The sequence below is a fragment of the Bufo bufo genome, chromosome 2, assembly GCF_905171765.1.
Source record: "Bufo bufo chromosome 2, aBufBuf1.1, whole genome shotgun sequence".
Lineage (NCBI taxonomy): Eukaryota > Metazoa > Chordata > Amphibia > Anura > Bufonidae > Bufo > Bufo bufo.
Window position 1 is genome coordinate 204,453,539 of NC_053390.1, and position 20,709 is coordinate 204,474,247.

Consider the following 20,709-nt stretch of genomic DNA (forward strand, 5'->3'; position numbering starts at 1 on the left):
TGAGAGAAAGTGTAAATTCTCACCTAGCCACCCTCGATCCCTGGCCCTGAATGCCAGCATTTCTAAACTACTTGCCTATGAAATGCTGTCATTTAGGCTGGTGGACACACACAGCTTCAAACAGCTCATGTCACTTGCTGTCCCACAGTATGTTGTTCCCAGCCGCCACTACTTCTCCAAGAGAGCCGTGCCTTCCCTGCAGAAACAAGTGTCCGATAAAATCAAGTGTGCACTGTGCAACGCTATCTGTGGCAAGGTCCACCTAACCACAGATACGTGGACCAGTAAGCACGGCCAGGGACGCTATATCTCCCTAACTGCACACTGGGTAAATGTAGTGGCGGCTGGTCCCCAGGCGGAGAGCTATTTGGCGCACGTCATTCCGCCACCAAGGATCGCAGGGCAACATTCTTTGCCTCCTGTCTCCTCCTCCTCTTACTCAGCTTCCTCCTCCTCTTCTTCCACATGCTCATCCAGTCAGCCACACACCTTCACCACCAACTTCAGCACAGCATGGGGTAAACGTCAGCAGGCCATTCTGAAACTCATATGTTTGGGGGACAGGCCCCACACCGCACAGGAGTTGTGGCGGGGTATAGAACAACAGACCGACGAGTGGTTGCTGCCGGTGAGCCTCAAGCCCGGCCTGGTGGTGTGCGATAATGGGCGAAATCTCGTTGCAGCTCTGGGACTAGCCGGTTTGACGCACATCCCTTGCCTGGCGCATGTGCTGAATTTGGTGGTGCAGAAGTTCATTCGCAACTACCCCGACATGTCAGAGCTGCTGCATAAAGTGCGGGCCGTCTGTTCGCGCTTCCGGCATTCACACCCTGCCGCTGCTCGCCTGTCTGCGCTACAGCGTAACTTCGGCCTTCCCGCTCACCGCCTCATATGCGATGTGCCCACCAGGTGGAACTCCACCTTGCATATGCTGGACAGACTGTGCGAGCAGCAGCAAGCCATAGTGGAGTTTCAGCTGCAGCACGCACGGGTCAGTCGCACTGCGGATCAGACCCACTTCACCACCAATGACTGGGCCTCCATGCGAGACCTGTGTGCCCTGTTGCGCTGTTTCGAGTACTCCACCAACATGGCCAGTGGCGATGACGCCGTTATCAGCGTTACAATACCACTTCTATGTCTCCTTGAGAAAACACTTAGGGCGATGATGGAAGAGGAGGTGGCCCAGGAGGAAGAGGAGGAAGAGGGGTCATTTTTAGCACTTTCAGGCCAGTCTCTTCGAAGTGACTCAGAGGGAGGTTTTTTGCAACACCAGAGGCCAGGTACAAATGTGGCCAGACAGGGCCCACTACTGGAGGACAAGGAGGACGAGGATGAGGAGGAGGTGGAGGAGGATGAGGATGAAGCATGTTCACAGCGGGGTGGCACCCAAAGCAGCTCGGGCCCATCACTGGTGCGTGGCTGGGGGGAAACACAGGACGATGACGATACGCCTCCCACAGAGGACAGCTTGTCCTTACCTCTGGGCAGCCTGGCACACATGAGAGACTACATGCTGCAGTGCCTGCGCAACGACAGCAGAGTTGCCCAAATTTTAACGTGTGCGGACTACTGGGTTGCCACCCTGCTGGATCCCCGGTACAAAGACAATGTGCCCACCTTACTTCCTACACTGGAGCGTGATAGGAAGATGCGCGAGTACAAGCGCACGTTGGTAGACGCGCTACTGAGAGCATTCCCAAATGTCACAGGGGAGCCAGTGGAAGCCCAAGGTGAAGGCAGAGGAGGAGCAAGAGGTCGCCAACGCAGCTGTGTCACGCCCAGCTCCTCTGAGGGCAGGGTTAGCATGGCAGAGATGTGGAAAAGTTTTGTCAACACGCCACAGCTAAGTGCACCACCACCTGATACGGAACGTGTTAGCAGGAGGCAACATTTCACTAACATGGTGGAACAGTACCTGTGCACACCCCTCCACGTACTGACTGATGGTTCGGCCCCATTCAACTTCTGGGTCTCCAAATTGTCCACGTGGCCAGAGCTAGCCTTTTATGCCTTGGAGGTGCTGGCCTGCCCGGCGGCCAGCGTTTTGTCTGAACGTGTATTCAGCACGGCAGGGGGCGTCATTGCAGACAAACGCAGCCACCTGTCTACAGCCAATGTGGACAAGCTGACGTTCAAAAAAATGAACCAGGCATGGATCCCACAGGACCTGTCCATCCCTTGTGCAGATTAGATATTAACTACCTCCCCTTAACAATATATTATTCTACTCCAGGGCACTTCCTCATTCAATACTATTTTTAATTTCATTTTACCATTATATTGCGGGGCAACCCAAAGTTGAATGAACCTCTCCTCTGTCTGGGTGCCGGGGCCTAAATGTGTGACAGTGGCCTGTTCCAGTGGTGGGTGACGTGAAGCCTGATTCTCTGCTATGACATGAATACAGATTCTGCGCTGACATAAGGCCAGATTCTCTGTTACGGGACTGCTCTCCTCTGCCTGGGTGCCTGGGCCTAAATGTGTGACAGTGGCCTGTTCCAGTGGTGGCTGACGTGAAGCCTGATTCTCTGCTATGACATGAAGACAGATTCTGCGCTGACATAAGGCCAGATTCTCTGTTACGGGACCGCTCTCCTCTGTCTGGGTGCCGGGGCCTAAATGTGTGACAGTGGCCTGTTCCAGTGGTGGGTGACGTGAAGCCTGATTCTCTGCTATGACATGAAGACAGATTCTGCGCTGACATAAGGCCAGATTCTCTGTTACGGAACCGCTCTCCTCTGTCTGGGTGCCGGGGCCTAAATGTGTGACAGTGGCCTGTTCCAGTGGTGGGTGACGTGAAGCCTGATTCTCTGCTATGACATGAAGACTGATTCTGCGCTGACATGAAGCCAGATTCTCTGCTATGGCATGAAGAGACTGATTCTCTGCTGACATGAAGCCAGATTCTTTGCTATGGCATGAAGAGACTGATTATCTGCTGACGTGAAGCCAGATTCTCTGCTATGGGACCTCTGTCCAATTGATATTGGTTCATTTTTATTTTTTTAATTTTAATTTTAATTCATTTCCCTATCCACATTTGTTTGCAGTGTATTTACCTACATGTTGCTGCCTTTTGCAGCCCTCTAGCTCTTTCCTGGGCTGTTTTACAGCCTTTTTAGTGCCCAAAAGTTCGGGTCCCCATTGACTTCAATGGGGTTCGGGTTCGGGACGAAGTTCGGTTCGGGTTCGGATCCCGAACCCGAACATTTATGGGAAGTTCGGCCGAACTTCTCGATCCCGAACATCCAGGTGTTCGCTCAACTCTACTAGGGAGTAGTTAGCACTATACCCTATACTATTTCTATATCATTCCTTTTATTATTATTTGCAATTATTTATCAGCTCCAGGACATATCAGCGCTCAATCCACTGTTTTTACTGGTGCCTGTCTTCTTACCCGTCCCACCACCAAATTACTGTCATACTGAAGTGCAATGGAAAACAGCACTCTATAGTTGTTTTGGTTCATTACATGTTAAATGTATTCTTTATCCAGCCACCAAAGTGCATCATAGGCCTAGCAATGCTTTGAGCTATCAATGTAAGAGCTAGTTTATGTGCACACATTGCCTGTCAGCAGTTATGTATAATCAGCAAAAACAGGTTGACCTGCAAGTAGTGTTTAGATGATTATTTATTTTAGTATTATGATTTCTGCTATTATTAAAGAGAACCAGACCGCACCCTACAAAATGCATGATATCATATGACCTTTGTTCCTCTGTTACCCCTTTTTTTTTTCAAGAGTTGCCCCTTTTCCCCTCTATTCCTGCATTCGATTCGGCTGCTTTGCTGAATTTCACAAAGAAATTTGCTTTGTGGTGAATTACTTTGTCACAAAGCTAATTTCTCTGTGAGTAGCGGATGCAATGAGGAGGAGCGGCGATGGTGACCCCACCCGTCATTGAACCTCTCAGATGCCGCGTCTGAGATGACCATTGAGGGCTGTCAGTAGTTAATCTGTTTAAAAAAATTATTAAAAATACTCACTTTATCCATTTGCTCATGAAAAGTCTGCCATAGCCATCTTGATTGAAGATCCATCGTGAAATCTCGCGCGGTGCGTAATGACGTCATCACGCTGGACGGCATGGTGACGTCATACATCACTGCGCAGGAGATTTAGCTCGGCATCTTCAATTAAGATGGCCATGGCAGACTCTTGGCGTGCAAATGGATGAGGTAAGTATGATTTTTTTTTTACTGTTATTTGAGGGAAAAATTGATTAGTTACCATAAATCATGAGGAAATTCAGCTTTGAGGCGAATCAAATTTTCCCTGAAATGTGGATCGACTTTGTGAACTTAACACTATCTGGCACCCAATATGCAAATTAGACTATTGGTATGCTACTTTTATCTACTAGGTGGCCCTAGCCGTCCATTGTTCACTGTATATGAACTTTCGCTGCTCTGATACTGCACAAAGACAGAGAAGTGTGACAGAGCAGCTTGAGTAACAAGATCCAGCGATATCTCTAAGACACCAGGGGGAGATTTATCATCACCCATGCACCTCAAAAGGGGTGTTAAAAACTATGCTGCCTCGCCAATTTTCTGAAAGTAGGGACAAATTTCTCTTCATTTACGCCAGTTTTCTGGTGCAAATGAAGCCAGCAATCTATGGCATCTCCGAAAATGTGTGCAAATTTGGGTCTCACTCCCTTTTTTCTAAAATTAACATCCACAACTCTCCCTTGGTTGAACTTGATGGACTTATTTCTTATTTCAACTGTATTAGGCTACTTTCACATCAGCATTTTGGCTTTCCAGTGTTGAGGTCCGGCAGAGGATCTCAAAAGCAGGCCAGAATGGTTTCGTTTTTTTCCCCATTCATTGTCAATGGGGACAAAACTGATCAGGATGCATCAGCTTGTATCAGTTCCATTTTGCTGCATGTTGTGACCGGGCACAAAACCACAGCAAGCTGCGATTTTGGGTTTGGTCTGCGAAACGGAACAAACTGGATCCGTTTTTTTTTATATGGTTTGTTCCATTTTGAATTAATACAGCTGCATACAAATGGAACAGATGCATAGTGTTGTATTAAATGAAACAGATTTGTTTTATTCAGGTTTTGAAATCCTCTGCCGGATCTCAAAACCTGAATAAAAAATGCAAATGTGAAAGTAGCCTTAACTATATAACTATTGTCCTACAGTATTTTCTTGGAAAGGGTTGAAGCATGGAAAGTTCACACCCAGTGGACATAATTACCATGAAATAGCCTATTTTGGAAAATCGAAGGAAAAAAATATTGGCGAAAATAGTGCAGGGAGGGAGGAACTCTTGGAAAAAAGCAAAGTGGCTACAGTAAAAGGGGAACTAGAGGAACAAAGGTAGTGTAATGTGGTCTTTCAGGTTTTCCTTTTTAAGCTACTTTCATTAGCCACTTCATCTTTCTTTGTTTTACCTACCAATATTGTCCATATTTCACAGAGGCAGCAAGCCATGGAAGTTTTAAATAATAATTTAAAGTGACTTCCACCTATTTTTTTGCCTATGGCCCTCCTAGGGGGATTTATCAAGTCCTGCACCCCAAAATGTTGGCTTAAAAAGATTGCAAGTAAGGGCTTTCCGACTTTTTGGAGAATTTGCTACTTTTTGAACACTGTGTCTTCCAGTGCCACCTACTTATTTGAAGTGAAAATTTGGCCAGAATTTCAGAGTAGATAACATTTGTGACATATTTAAAAAGTTGCAAATCCATGTCCGGCATTCCCCAGGCAACCTTTTACTGAAACAGGCACAACCACGTTGCAAATTTATTATTACTGTATGCCATTTTCAAAAATTTGGTGCAGAAGTGCAAAGCAACTCCAGTCTAAAAATTATCCTCAAATACACCCCCCCCCCCTCACTATGTGTTGATACCTAGTGCAGGGCCTAGAATGTACACAACACAAGGATTCAAAAACATCTAAAAGGGAATCCCTGTGTCGAGTACCACTTCTTTAGACCCCAGACTAGGCATGATAAAAATGCATCAGTCTTACCCCAAACTGGTCCTTTAATTCATATTCCATTGGTTAACCTAAAATATCAACTAATGTATGTACTTATTTGGTTTGATTGACATACATCTATATTTTTGTCTATGTAAGGTGCAAGCTAACCTTCAATATTATTTACTATTTGAAAAATCATTCATAAACTTTACATATTTGGTATTTATGTCTGAAATCAAACTAGGTGTTAGATGTAGCATTCACTTGTCTTAATGCCCTGCAATTACTTCAGGCAGCCACACAATATTTTCTTGAAAGGGTTATGAAAATATGACATAGCCAATGTGCAAGACATAAGTACTCCAGGGACCAAAACGATCCATTACATTTAGAGAGATTTACAGGAACGTAGTCCTACCTTGTACTTGTGTTTGATACACTACGAAGTAATCCGGTGTGCCACAACTCTCAAATTCCTCTCCGATACATTTCTGAGCACACAGCTGCTCATCTTCCCGCTCGTGAAGTGTGAAATAAGTTGTGGGAAAAGCACAGTGACAGACTGTTCCTGCAAGTGCTGCCAATGGATATTCCTGTGGGAAGTCAATGAGAACAGTAACTTAGTGTAATGGAAGAAGAAGGCAGAATGTCATATATTTCCACTGATGTCACTCAATCTTTCACATTTTCTTTTTAAACATTTATTAACTAATTTACACTTTGTATCTTTATTTTAATTTATTAAAAAGAGGTATTAGCATTACAGGGTTAATAAGAGCCAGTAGCAGTTAGGGTACCTAGTAAAAATTTGACAAGTCTACACAAAAGCAAGAATGCTCTTATATTGTCAATTTCTTTTGTTAATTTATAGCACCCCAAAACCCGATTAATAGCCACATGATTTCATTTATTTCTTGGACAAGGTTTTCCCAGCATTCCTGGTATGCTGGCAGATATGTGGCATGGAGGGGGCAGCACAATTGGGATCTGAAATGGATTTTACCATGGAGTGTACAAATACATAGTATAAGTACAGATGAGTACACTCTAATTATTTTAGCTTGCTACGTAATTAGTGATACAGTGTTTGTGTTAGAGTAAACAGACTTTATCTGTCCCCTCTAGGATCAGTAAGGCTACTTTAGCATCTCCGGTGAAAATATCACCGGATCCAGCATTGCCGGATACTACAGTTCACTGCCGGATCCCCATTGACTATAATGGGATCTGATAGTGATACGCCCCCTTTGCCGACTTTCATCTCGGCAAATGCCGCAGTGGTTTCTATGTGGCTGACAGCCAACATTTACACCAGAACAGCCCATCGGACCAAACATGCCAGCAATGGGAAAGTAGTCTAACAGGGGAGAGTGGCAGGTTGGCACATTTTGCATAGCGCACTACAAAATATGATGAGCTCTTAACAGCCGAATAATTAAAGGTTTTCAGCAATTAGGGCATATCGCTAGGACCACCTCTAGGATCTGCACTTGTGCTTAGAATGTAGCCGACAAAGTGCTTGAGGGCACATTGCGCATTCGCAGCTACCCTCCATTCATTCCTGTGAGAGTGCCGAAAGTAGCCGAGTGGCTGCTCAGAAATCCTATTGAAATGAATGAAGTCCTATTGAAATTCAGAAATCCAGCTAATCTAAAGTGTTCCAGCAAAATAGACCCCTATAAAACGTAACTTTTATTCATAAACAATTGATATGACGAACCCACCACAGTGGTTCACCAGCCGTTGAGACGGTCATGCAGATGAGCGTAACAAGGGGAAAAATTGGGGAGTGTCAGAAGTCTCACCTGTCCCTGCACTCTCCCTAAGTTAGATCTCAGCCCAGGGATGTCCCCTGATGGTGGGGACTCCATGTCCTCGAACCTGGACTGACTGCCCTTAGCACACCCTGCTGCTAACATGTGATATAGAGGTACCCTATGATAAGACAGAAACCGTATCACGGGTTCACAATGTCACCCGTAATAAACAACAGCCCATGTAGATAAATAAAAAAGGTGCTGGGGTGTATAGTCTCACCTACAGCACCATATACAAGCCCCTAACAGGGCGCCAAGGTATCTAATATCTCCCTCGGCTTAGTAAACACAACCCCGACGTGTTTCCCCTATTCATAGGTTCGTCAGGGGGTAGGTACATAACCAGTCATGGGTGAAAAACTGTAAAAAAGCAATCAAATGAGATATACTCATGATACAAACGGAGGATCCGCAGCCAGATAGTGAGGATACTGGTGTAAACACAGGACCAAGGGGAACAACAGATAAGTCCAACCTGTGAATAGAAGGTACACATGTATCAGGGGGAGAGATCTTAGAGATAATTACCACTGATTACCCCCGTTACAGCACTTACTTAGCTCAAAGCATGAGGTCATATAAACCAGAAACCCACAAGGATAAGGGGCCAACAGTCTGCCCAAAGCTGTAAAGGAATAATGAATCACTCCAATGTCGACATGAGATACACCTTGCTACACCAAGTAAAGGTCCAGTACTCACAGTGCCTCGCGTTCTAGTGCAATCCTGCTCCCCGAGATCGTCACACAATGTAGTGTCTACTTGATCTCTATAAATATCCCCATGTTCAGGTGTTCAATTTGCGCGCTGGGACGCCGGAAGAGTCACTTCCGGTCATGTGGTGTCCCCTAGTGCGTCACTTCCGGTCCATGGAACACAAATGCTCGTCATATCCGGTCTGTGGAACACAGTACTCTTAACTGTTGTTGTTCTCATCGCTAAGACAACGGAAACGTCACTTCCGGTCCATGACGCCTCACAATGCGTCACACACGGTCATTGGAACGCAAGACTTGGGTACAGGTAAATAACTACACCGCAGCAATGAAAAACAACGCACACTGCGCTATGATGTCCCAAAACATTCAGATTAATGGGCATCCTGTCAAAATAACCAAACAGCACCTTGGGACTCCACCATGGATCTCATTTACATGTGACGCGAACAGTGTAATGTTCTTTTTCACAACGTCATTAACATGTTCGCAAATTCTCTGCCTAACTTCTCTAATTGTCTTTCCTATGTAGTCCATAGGGCATGGACACTGACAAATATATATAGCTCCTCTGCTCCTACAGTTATAAAAGTCTCTGATCTTAAAAACCTGTTTAGTTACCGAGCATGTGATAACTTTGGCTGTAGATACATATTCACATGCCTAACAGAATCCGCACCTGAACATACCAAAGGGTTTCCGGTCCAGACACGTGTCTACTCCAATCGGTGGTGTATAGTGGCTGTAAACAAGACGATCTTTGAGGCTCCTCCCCGTCTATAAGTGACACTGGGCTGTGTTGTCAGCACATCACTAAGGTCAGAGTCCATATGAAGAATGGGCCAGTATCTCTTAAGGATCTAAACAACCTGGGCGTTTGCTGAATCGAAGGTTGAAATAAGTTGCACAGCAGAAGCTGTTGTCCATCCAGTTTCCTTGATCTAGGAACAAGGAGTTCCGTCTGATCCTTCTCCAAGGCATTCTTGAAGGCTCCATTAAGGATTGATTGAGGATACCCCCTGTCTCTAAATCTGGTCTGAAGTTTCCTCGCCTCACCATAAAATGCCTCTTTCTCTGAGCAATTCCTCTGAGTACAGATGTACTGTCCCCTAGGTATGCCGCGTTTAAGTGGTGTGGGATGATGACTCTCCCAATGTAGCAGCGAGTTTGTCACGGTCTCCTTCCTATATATGCCTGCTGTTAATTTCTCTCCCTCCTTAGTGACACGGACATCCAAGAAAGGGATAGTATGCAAATCAAGTTCAAATGTAAATCGTAGGCCTATATCGTTATTGTTCAAAGCCGCAACAAACTTTCGAAAGCCCTCTGACCCACCATTCCAGACCACAAAAATATCTTCTATATAACGTGTCTAAAAAAGGATCCTATCGGACCACTATGTAGTTTGGTCTGGAAACACGTAAACGTCCTCCCACCAGCCCAGGAAGAGATTGGCGTACGTGGGGGCACACAGGCTCCCCATCGCCGTCCCCCTGAGCTGGTGGTAGAAGCGTGAGTTACATAGAAAGAAATTGTGGGTCAGAGTAAACTCGAGGAGTTTGAGAACAAAGTCATTATGGGTTATGCAGTGTATATCCCTGGTTTTAAGGAAATATTCCACCGCTTGTATGCCCTTATTGTGCGGAATAGAGCTATACAGTGACTCAACGTCCACACTAGCTAAAAGACAGCCAGAGTCCACGTTGATTGCTTCAATTTTGCTGAGGAAGTCCATTGTGTCCCCCGTGTAGGCTGGTAGGGACACAACAAACTGCCTCAGCACTCGGTCAATATACAGTACAGACCAAAAGTTTGGACACACCTTCTCATTCAAAGAGTTTTCTTTATTTTCATGACTATGAAGGCACCAAAACTATGAATTAACACATGTGGAATTATATACATAACAAACAAGTGTGAAACAACTGAAAATATGTCATATTCTAGGTTCTTCAAAGTAGCCACCTTTTGCTTTGATTACTGCTTTGCACACTCTTGGCATTCTCTTGATGAGCTTCAAGAGGTAGTCCCCTGAAATGGTCTTCAAACAGTCTTGAAGGAGTTCCCAGAGATGCTTAGCATATTTTGGTTTCAGCAGTATTCCATTTATTCGACCTGGTCAGCGTTCTACACGTGCCTCTGCAGACGAGCCGTGACATCCCTCCAGCTTTCCGGCTCAGACTTGATAAAGGGGACCCTAGCACCCCGAAACGCGTTGTTTTACGAATAAATGGAATACTGCTCAAACCAAAATATTGTCTTTGACCGGTTGTTTTGTGCGCCCTCTGTGGTCCACACGCTCTACCTAAGGTCCAGCGTACTCTTCTTCGTACCGTTACCCAAGTGGTAGGGTGGCTCCTGCCCAAGGCGATCGGACAAATCTAGGCTGCACCAACCGTCATTTATCTACACTTGATCTCCATTGCAGTTGCATCCAATTGATGCAACCACAATAGGTGAGCAAACCATTTCTTTCATTAGAAATCTGATTTGCTGAATTTACTTACCCTATGAGCGCCTTCTCTATCCTATTGGCCATTATCTTCTTATTAAACCTGACAGGGCACACCTGTGAAGTGAAAACCATTTCAGTGGACTACCTCTTGAAGCTCATCAAGAGAATGCCAAGAGTGTGCAAAGCAGTAATCAAAGCAAAAGGTGGCTACTTTGAAGAACCTAGAATATGACATATTTTCAGTTGTTTCACACTTGGTTGTTATGAATATAATTCCACATGTGTTAATTCATAGTTTTGATGCCTTCAGTGTGAATCTACAATTTTCATAGTCATGAAAATAAAGAAAACTCTTTGAATGAGAAGGTGTGTCCAAACTTTTGGTCTGTACTGTATATACCGTAATTTTGGGTAAGTGAATTAACTCCAGACACAATTGGTCGACTTCTAAGGGGTGTGGTATCTTTGTGGACCTTCGGTAGTCCATAAAAGGTGGCTATAGTGGGATGTGCAGGAAGGAGGAAGTCGTATTCTGCCGAGGAAATAACTTTCTCCCGTAGGCCTCCATCTAGAATGGTTTTGAGTTCATCAGAGAAAGAGGAAGATGGATTAGATGACATCACTCTATAACCCTACCTATCTTTAAGGAGGTCCAAACACATACACTGATACATCTCATGGTCAAGAAAGACCAGATTACACCCTTTGTCGGAAGGTTTGATGGAGTAGCCCGCTCCCCCTGCCTGGCCTCTCCTGCCACCCCCCCCCCCTCTTTGCCATCGTCTACCACGCCTTCTTGTATAGGAGGGACCTCTACCCCCATATACACTAAACGGTGGCTCAGTGTCAGATGAGTCCACCTCTGATATGGATACCTCAGATGTCACCAGTACACTGTTAGACTGTTGGCCCCTTATCCTTGTGGGTTTCTGGTTTATCTGACCTCATACTTTGAGCTATAAAAGTGCTGTACCAGGGGTAATCAGTGGTAATTATCGCTAAGATCTCTCCCCCTGATACATGTGCAACCTTCTATTTGCAGGTGGGACTTATCTGTTGTTCCCCTTGGTCCTGTGTTCACACCAGTATCCTCGCTATCTGGCTGCGGATCCTCCATTTGTATCATGAGTATATCTCATTTGATTGTTTTTTGACAGTTTTTCACCCATGACTGGTTATGTACCTACCCCCTGATGAACCTATGAATAGGGGAAACACGTCGGGGTTGTGTTTACTAAGCCGAGGGAGATATTAGATACCTTGGCGCCCTGTTAGGGGCTTGTATATGGTGCTGTAGGTGAGACTATACACCCCAGCACCTTTTTTATTTATCTTCCAAGGGCTGTTGTTTATTACGGGTGACATTGTGAACCCGTGATACAGTTTCTGTCTTATCATAGGGTACCTCTATATCGCATGTTAGCAGCAGGGTGTGCTAAGGGCAGTCAGTCCAGGTTCGAGGACAGGGAGTCAACATCCCACACCACTTAAACGCGGCAAACCTAAGTGACAGTACCTCTGTACTCGGAGGAATTGCTCAGAGAAAGAGGCATTTTATGGTGAGGCGAGAAAACTTCAGACCAGATTTAGAGACGGGGTATCCTCAAACATGCCTTAAGGGAGCCTTCAAGAATGCCTTGGAGAAGGATCGGACGGAACTCCTGGTTCCTAGATCAAGGACACTGGATGGACAACAGCCTGTGCGACTTATTTCAACCTTCGATTCAGCAAAAGCCCAGGTTGTTTTGATCCTTAAGAGATACTGGCCCATTCTTCATATGGACCCTGACCTTAGTGATGTGCTGACAACACAGCCCAGTGTCACTTATAGACGGGGGAGGAGCCTCAAAGATCGTCTTGTTCAAAGCCACTATACACCACCGATTGGAGTAGGCACGTGGCTGGACCGGAAACCCTTTGGTATGTTCAGGTGCGGATCCTGTAAGGCGTGTGAATATGTATCTACAGCCAAAGTTATCACATGCTCAGTAACTAAACAGGTTTTTAAGATCAGAGACTTTTATAACTGTAGGAGCAGAGGAGCTATATATATTTGTCAGTGTCCATGCCCTATGGACTAAATAGGAAAGACAATTAGAGAAGTTAGGCGTAGAATTTGCGAACATGTTAATGACGTTGTGAAAAAGAACATTACACCGGTCGCGTCACATGTAAATGAGATCCATGGTGGAGACCCAAGGTGTCTGAAATTTTCAATCCTAGAGACTATTCCACCTTCTCCAAGGGGTGGTGACTGGGACCGGAAAATCCTTTAGAAAGAATGTGTCTGGATTCATCGGTTTAAATCCCAGGCACCCCTTGGCATTAATGAGAGACTCACTTTCTCTTGCTTTTTATAGTCTGATGGTTTGGATGAGCTCAACTTGATCACCCTGGTTCATGACTAGCCTACTTGGTAACGTTGTAGAGTCTGGGTAATTGGCTGGATACGGGAAGTATCCGAATATTGACTGGTTTGAGCTGATCAGGTCCACAAATATTGGGACATCAACACAATTCTAACATTTTTGGCTCTATACACCACCACAATGGATTTTAAATGACACGAACTAGATGTGCTTTAACTGCAGACTGTCAGCTTTAATTTGAGGGTATTTACATCCAAATCAGGTGAATGGTGTAGGAATTACAACAGTTTGCATATGTGCCTCCCACTTGTTAAGGGACCAAAAGTAATGGGACAATTGGCTTGTCAGCTGTTCGACGGCCAGGTGTGTGTTATTCCCTCATTATCTCAATTACAATGAGCAGATAAAAGGTCCAGAGTTAATTTCAAGTGTTCTATTTGCATTTGGAATCTATTGCTGTCAACTCTCAAGATGAGATCCAAAGAGCTGTCACTATCAGTGAAGCAAGCCATCATTAGGCTTAAAAAAACAAAACAAACCCATTAGAGAGATAGCAAAAACATTAGCCATGGCCAAAACAACTGTTTGGAACATTCTTAAAAAGAAGGAACGCACCGGTGAGCTCAGTAACACCAAAAGACCCGGAAGACCACGGAAAACAACTGTGGTGGATGACCGAAGAATTATTTCCCTGGTGAAGAAAAACACCCTTCACAAAAGTTGGCCAGACCAAGAACACTCTCCAGGAGGTAGGTGTATGTGTGTCAAAGTCAACAATCAAGAGAAGACTTCACCAGAGTGAATACAGAAGGTTCACCACAAGATGTAAACCATTGGTGAGCCTCAAAAACAGGAAGGCCAGATTAGAGTTTGTCAAACGACATCTAAAAAAGCCTTCACAGTTCTGGAACAACATCCTGTTGACAGATGAGACCAAGATCAAGTTGTACCAGAGTGATGGGAAGAGAAAAGTATGGAGAAGGAAAAGAACTGCTCATGATCCTAAGCATACCACTTCATCAGTGAAGCATGGCGGTGGTAGTGTCATGGCGTGGGCATGTAGGGCTGCCAATGGAACTGGTTCTCTTGTATTTATTGATGATGTGACTGCTGACAAAAGCAGAAGGATAAATTCTGAAGTGTTTCGGGCAATATTATATGCTCATTTTCAGCCAAATGCTTCAGAAGTCATTGGACGGCGCTTCACAGTGCCGATGGACTTGGACCCAAAGCATACTGCAAAAGCAACCAAAGAGTTTTTTAAGGGAAAGAAGTGGAATGTTATGCACTGGTAAAGTCAATCACCTGACCTGAATCCGATTCAGCATGCATTTCACTTGCTGAAGACAAAACTGAAGGGAAAATGCCCTAAGAACAAGCAGGAACTGAAGACAGTTGCAGTAGAGGCCTGGTAGAGCATTACCAGGGATGAAACCCAGCGTCTGGTGATGTCTATGCGTTCCAGACTTCAGGCTGTAATTGACTGCAAAGGATTTGCAACCAAGTATTAAAAAGTGAAAGTTTGATTTATGATTATTATTCTGTCCCATTACTTTTGGTCCCTTAACAAGTGGGAGGCACATATGCAAACTGTTGTAATTCCTACACCGTTCACCTGATTTGGATGTAAATACCCTCAATTTAAAGCTGACAGTCTGCAGTTAAAGCACATCTTGTTCGTTTCATTTCAAATCCATTGTGGTGGTGTATAGAGCCAAAAATGTTAGAATTGTGTCGATGTCCCAATATTTATGGACCTGACTGTAACAGACGCTTGGTGCTGCCTATGATCTAAGGCTTGCACCTAAGTGAAATTGTGTGTAGGATGTTTTCATTATTTTGGGTCACACTTAACTACCTAATCCCTCTTGCTATAGCTCCTTTTACTGCTGTTTGGTTATTTTGACAGGATGCCCTTTAATCTGAATGTTTCATTGCTGCGGTGTAGTTATTTACCTGTACCCAAGTCTTGCGTTCCAATGACCGGGTGTGACGCATTGTGAGGCACCATGGACCGGAAGTGACGTTTCCGTTGTCTTAGCGATGAAAACAACAGCAGTTAAGAGTTAAGAGTACTATGTTCCACAGACCGGATATGACGAGCATTTGCGTTCCATAGACCGGAAGTGACGCACTAGGGGACACCACATGACTGGAAGTGACTCTTCCGGCGTCCTTGCGCGCAAATTGAACACCTGAACATGGGGATATTTATAGGGATTAAGTAGACACTACATTGTGTGACGATCTGGAGGAGCAGGATGGCACTAGAACGCGAGGCACTGTGAGTACTGGACCTTTACTTGGTGTAGCAAGGTGTATCTCATGTCGACATTGGAGTGATTCATTATTCCTTTGGGCAGACTGTTGGCCCCTTATCCTTGTGGGTTTCTGGTTTATCTGACCTCATGCTTTGAGCTAAGCAAGTTTTGTACCGGGGGTAATCAGTGGTAATTATCGCTAAGATCTCTCCCCCCTGATACATGTGTACCTTCTATTCACAGGTGGGACTTATCTGTTGTTCCCCTTGGCCCTGTGTTCACACCAGTATCCTCGCTATCTGGCTGCGGATCCTCCGTTTGTATCATGAGTATATCTCATTTGATTGTTTTTTGACAGTTTTTCGCCCATGACTGGTTATGTACCTACCCCCTGATGAACCTATGAATAGGGGAAACACATCGGGCTTGTGTTTACTAAGCCGAGGGAGATATTAGATACCTTGGCGCCCTGTTAGGGGCTTGTATATGGTGCTGTAGGTGAGACTATACACCCCAGCACCTTTTTTTATTTTTCTACATGGGCTGTTGTTTATTACGGGTGACATTGTGAACCCCTGATGCGGTTTCTGTCTTATCATAGGGTACCTCTATATCGCATGTTAGCAGCAGGGTGTGCTAAGGGCAGTAAGTCCAGGTTCGTGGACAGGGAGTCCCCACCATCAAGGGACGTCCCTGGGGTGAGATCTAACTTAGGGAGAGTGCAGGGACAGGTGAGACTTCTGACACTCCCCAATTTTTGCCCTTGTTACGCTCATCTGCATGACCATCTCAACGGCTGGGTACCGTATGTAGATATCTATTTCATCTGAGCACTATCTTCCCTTCACAGATTCCACTGGTGAACCACTGTGGTGGGTTTGTCGTATCAATTGTTTATGAATAAAAGTTAAGTTTTATAGGGGTCTATTTTGCTGGAACCCTATTGAAATTCACATTTCTCCTGAATGTTGGTACCTACAGTAAAAAGAAAGGTACAATTTTAATCAGCTTCATCAATCCTACCAGGCTAAATGTCTGATTGTATAGGGTTGATCCTGGTGATCAATGCAATGCAAAGATATTAACAACCCATCCTCAGGATAGGTCATTAATATCAGATCATCGGCACATTTTTAGGAAACTTGACATTGATCTAATCTGAATGTCTAGTGCTTACAAAGTCATCCGCTGGATCAAACAGTTATCTAAATGCAATTGTTCATATTAAAAGTAGGGTGGCTCATTATAAAACGATTTTTTCTGCACATTAATCACTTAAAAAATCTAGCAGACTTCAATGAAATCATCCCCTTTGATGCTGAACTTTTAACTTTTATTACCTACAGAGTGATTACCAGACAGAATCTCCGGCAACATTATCTAGATATGAAAGTGCAGAAATATGAGGGAGAATTTATAAAACTGACAGACAATTTAACACCATGCGCCGAGTTACAGCAGAGCTAATCAAATGGGACTAAGATCACAGATTTTATTTACAAGCTGCTTCCTCAGGGAGAAATTGTGGAAGTGCCTAAAATGTGAGACATCAAAAACACTGCACAATATAATTTATATATCTATTCCTTATTACGTATTATTTCTATATATACAGTGTATTAATGTAGTCTTCTTTATAAATAACAGCCGTTCTGCTACAAGTCAATTTGTTCTTGTCACTTTCTTCCCCCAAAAAGAGCGTATCATATCTGTACTTAAGGCTGTAACACACTAAGGACATTTTGATGGCATGCCTGATGAGCACAGAATGACATCTGTCACACTTGGAATACTGTGCAATCTATGGAAATTGTGTTGAAAAGGAGAAGACAAACAGATTGATATATTTTATTCATGGAAAAAGAAAAATTTATAAATAATTTTAAAAACTTGAGAAACAATGGGAAAAATTCTAGGAGATTTCAGAGTACGAATCGGAGTACTTTCAGTAGAATTGATTCAGACCTGAATCGTATCGACCAACAAATTTTTGCCTAATCAAACCAAAATTATGGGGGTCATTTATTATATTGAAATATGCCTAAATGATGTGTATTTCAGGTGTGACTTTTCCCCACTCATACCAGGTATAAAACTGTGGGCGTGGCGTGGACGGGGAAGGGGCTGTCCGGCAGTAGAAAATGGTCTAAACGTAAGACAGCTTGGAAGCTGTCTTACATTTAGAACTGGCGCTGGATGCACCAAAGTTATGGAGAGGCCGGCGCCTCTTCATCACTTCGGCAGAACCACCGCCAGTTTAATACTTTATTAAGACTGATGTCTAAAATGGCGGTTTTAATAAATATGCCTTAAATTTTTGAGCGATTTGCTCATTTCTACTTAGGAATCCAGTGAGTAGTCCTACTAAGTGATTGACACAGCCTTACCTGTATCGCTGTTCACACAGGGAAAACCGCTACATGATAATCACTGAGAAGGACAACCCACTGGACTCCTAAGCCTAGAATGGGCAGAGATTTTAATGAATAACTGACAAGGTGTGCTGAATTCTTGTCACAAAACTATATATCTGCTCAGCTCCTTCTGCTGTAACCATGCCACCTGCAGATTACACTGACTGTTCATAGTGACAAGTTCCCTTTAAGGCTCATGCACACAACTATATACCAGCTTTCTATACAACCTACCAGTTATGGAACTGTAATATGATAGCCATAGAGGTTTATAGGATCCTACTGCACCCCCATATGCCTCAAATTAAGGCCTTATGCACACAGTTGTATCTAATTTTCAGTATGCAAAAAAATTGGGCAGCTTTCACACACATTCCCTTTCGTCCTAACCAGCAGCACAAGTGGGGTATTTGCCCCTGTGAAGCTGGTCAGGACAGGCGGAATTTTTAATGAACACAAAAATTTCTGCCTAAGTATCCTAATTAATCAATTAAGCCTCTACCCCATATAACCCGGCCCCTAACTGGACGGGGTTGCTTTTTTATTGTCCTGTGGACTCCAGGACAGGCTTGACTCCTTTCTGGAGTCTCCCATTGTTATCCATAGTGTTATTATATGGTTATTATAATCTTTAATTCTGCCTTTTTTGTTTTTTCTAGGTATCCTGGACCTGCCCTCTCCTACCTCTGTGGGAGCGTGCCTCCGGTGGATCACTTCGGAGCCCATCTGTGTGTATCAGATGCAGGGGGGTGATGGCGGCGGTTTGGCTCCTGCCTCTCACCTCATGTGCCGCTGAAGCGGTTGCTTCGCTCCTCCGGCGTCTCGCGAGTACCGGAAGTGCGTCATTGTCGTCACTTCCGGTCCGCGGCTCCGACCTCCAGCGCTGTGCTCAGCGCTTCCCCTGTTAAAAATACATCTTAAGTTTGTGCCTCAGTTTTGCTGGGGCACCTAACGGGGGAATTAGGAAGGTTATGTTATATTTATTAAAATTGTACCTTTTGACCGGGAATCCACCCCCTGGGTGGGGGAGTGATTACAATCTCCTCCCCCTTGCTCTATTTAAGGCACCTGTGTGAGGCAGGTCAATGTTGCTCTCAGTTTTCTGAGCTCAACTGACTTCTGCTGTTGATTACTCCTGCGCTCTGGAAGTTTTCCTTGAAGTCACCTTGCTTTCTTCTAAGATGTCATCGCCACCTCACGGTAAGGTACTGCTCTCCCTTTTTGTACCATTTTGGGTCCAAATTCTTATTCTGTTGTCTGTGTTTTAGGCAAATCTGCCCAGAAGCAGAAACATCTCGCCTGCTCCAGCTGCAGCACCCCATTGCCGGATTCGTACGAATTCCACCGATGCCCAGGCTGCCGTCCCAGACCAGCAGACCCAGAACCAACGGTGGTGGATATGTTTTCATGGATGAAACAGTTCATGGATACGTCCATTGCCGAGATCAAGGGAGCAGTCTCTAGCAAGAGGCCCAGACAGGCTTCTCCGGCTCCTGTACCTATGTCTGAAGACATCGTCTCCATTGAGGATAATTCTTCCTCTGAGGAAGAGAGTTCGGCCTTCCTTTTTCCGGCCGAAAAAACTCAAAGACTGTTACGCTCCATCAGGTCGAGGGACCATGCTGTTGAGCAAGGGGAAGCTCCACAGTCCACCTCTAGGGGGCCAAGGGCCTTTAAAGTGGACGAGTCTTTAAAGAAGTTAATGGCGACCGAGTGGAAACACCCGGAGAAGGGGCCAGTATTAACAAAAAGATTTAAACTAATGTTCCCTCTACAGGATGCGGATTCCTTAGTTTGGGTTCCACCTCCAAAGGTGGATATGGCCATATCAAAGCTCTCTAGAAGGACTCTAGTCCCCTCTGACGATGGCAGCAACCTAAAGGATCCCCTAGACAGACGAGCAGAGTGCACGCTTAGACGCAACTACTCGGCTGCCTCCGCCTCTGCCTCGGTTGCTATAGCGTGCTCTGAGGTATCAGAGTTCATCCGTGCACGCACTCTCAGAATCCAATCAGACTTGGATTCTGGGGTTGGCCGGGACGACATCCTGGACCAATTTAAAACTCTCCTACTGGGCATTGATTTCCTATCAGATTCCTCCCAACAGCAATTAAAATTAGCGGCCAAGTCTATGGCGCTCTCCTCAGCCAGCAGACGCCCACTCTGGTTAAAACCATGGGCGGCGGACAACACGTCCAAATTTAACCTTTGCTCCCTTCCTTATGAACCGGGTAGATTGTTCGGTTCTGAGTTAGATTCTCTCATGGAGAACCTAGCAGACAAAAAAGGTAAATCCCTCCCCCAGCAGTCCTTTCGGGGTCGAGGAAGAGGTAGAGGAGGAGGAGGAGGAAGATTTCAAGGGGGAGATAGAACCCAGAGGCGTTCTGAAGGTAGTAAGAGAGGTAGGGGTCGCGGTCGTGGGAACCGCAGGGCTGACCTATGACTCTCTACAGCCCGTCAATTCCCCTTCCCCACCCCCCGGGGTCCCAGAAGAAGGACCAGTTTTCAGTCCCCCAGTCGGTGGACGTTTGAGGCTATTCAAAAATTTTTGGATGCAAAAAATTCCAGACCCTTGGGTGCTACAAGTGATAGCATCAGGGTACACAATAGATTTAATTTCCCTTCCTCGGGACAAGTTCGTCCTAACAAGGACTTTAGCACCCGACAAACAATTAATCCTGGAAGACTCGGTTCTCCAGTATATACAGAAAGGAGCATTAGAG

General features: G+C 44.9%; 1 protein-coding gene across 2 annotated transcripts in view; it reads right to left on the minus strand.

Moving 5' to 3' along the window:
• The window catches only part of WSCD2 (WSC domain containing 2), a 573,456-nt gene that overhangs the window by 89,713 nt on the left and 463,034 nt on the right, over window positions 1-20,709 (minus strand). For both annotated transcript variants that reach the window (XM_040416044.1, XM_040416045.1), the window contains one exon: window positions 6,373-6,547. In XM_040416044.1, coding sequence (XP_040271978.1) covers window positions 6,373-6,547 — 175 coding nt within the window. The remainder of the gene's footprint in view (window positions 1-6,372; window positions 6,548-20,709) is intronic.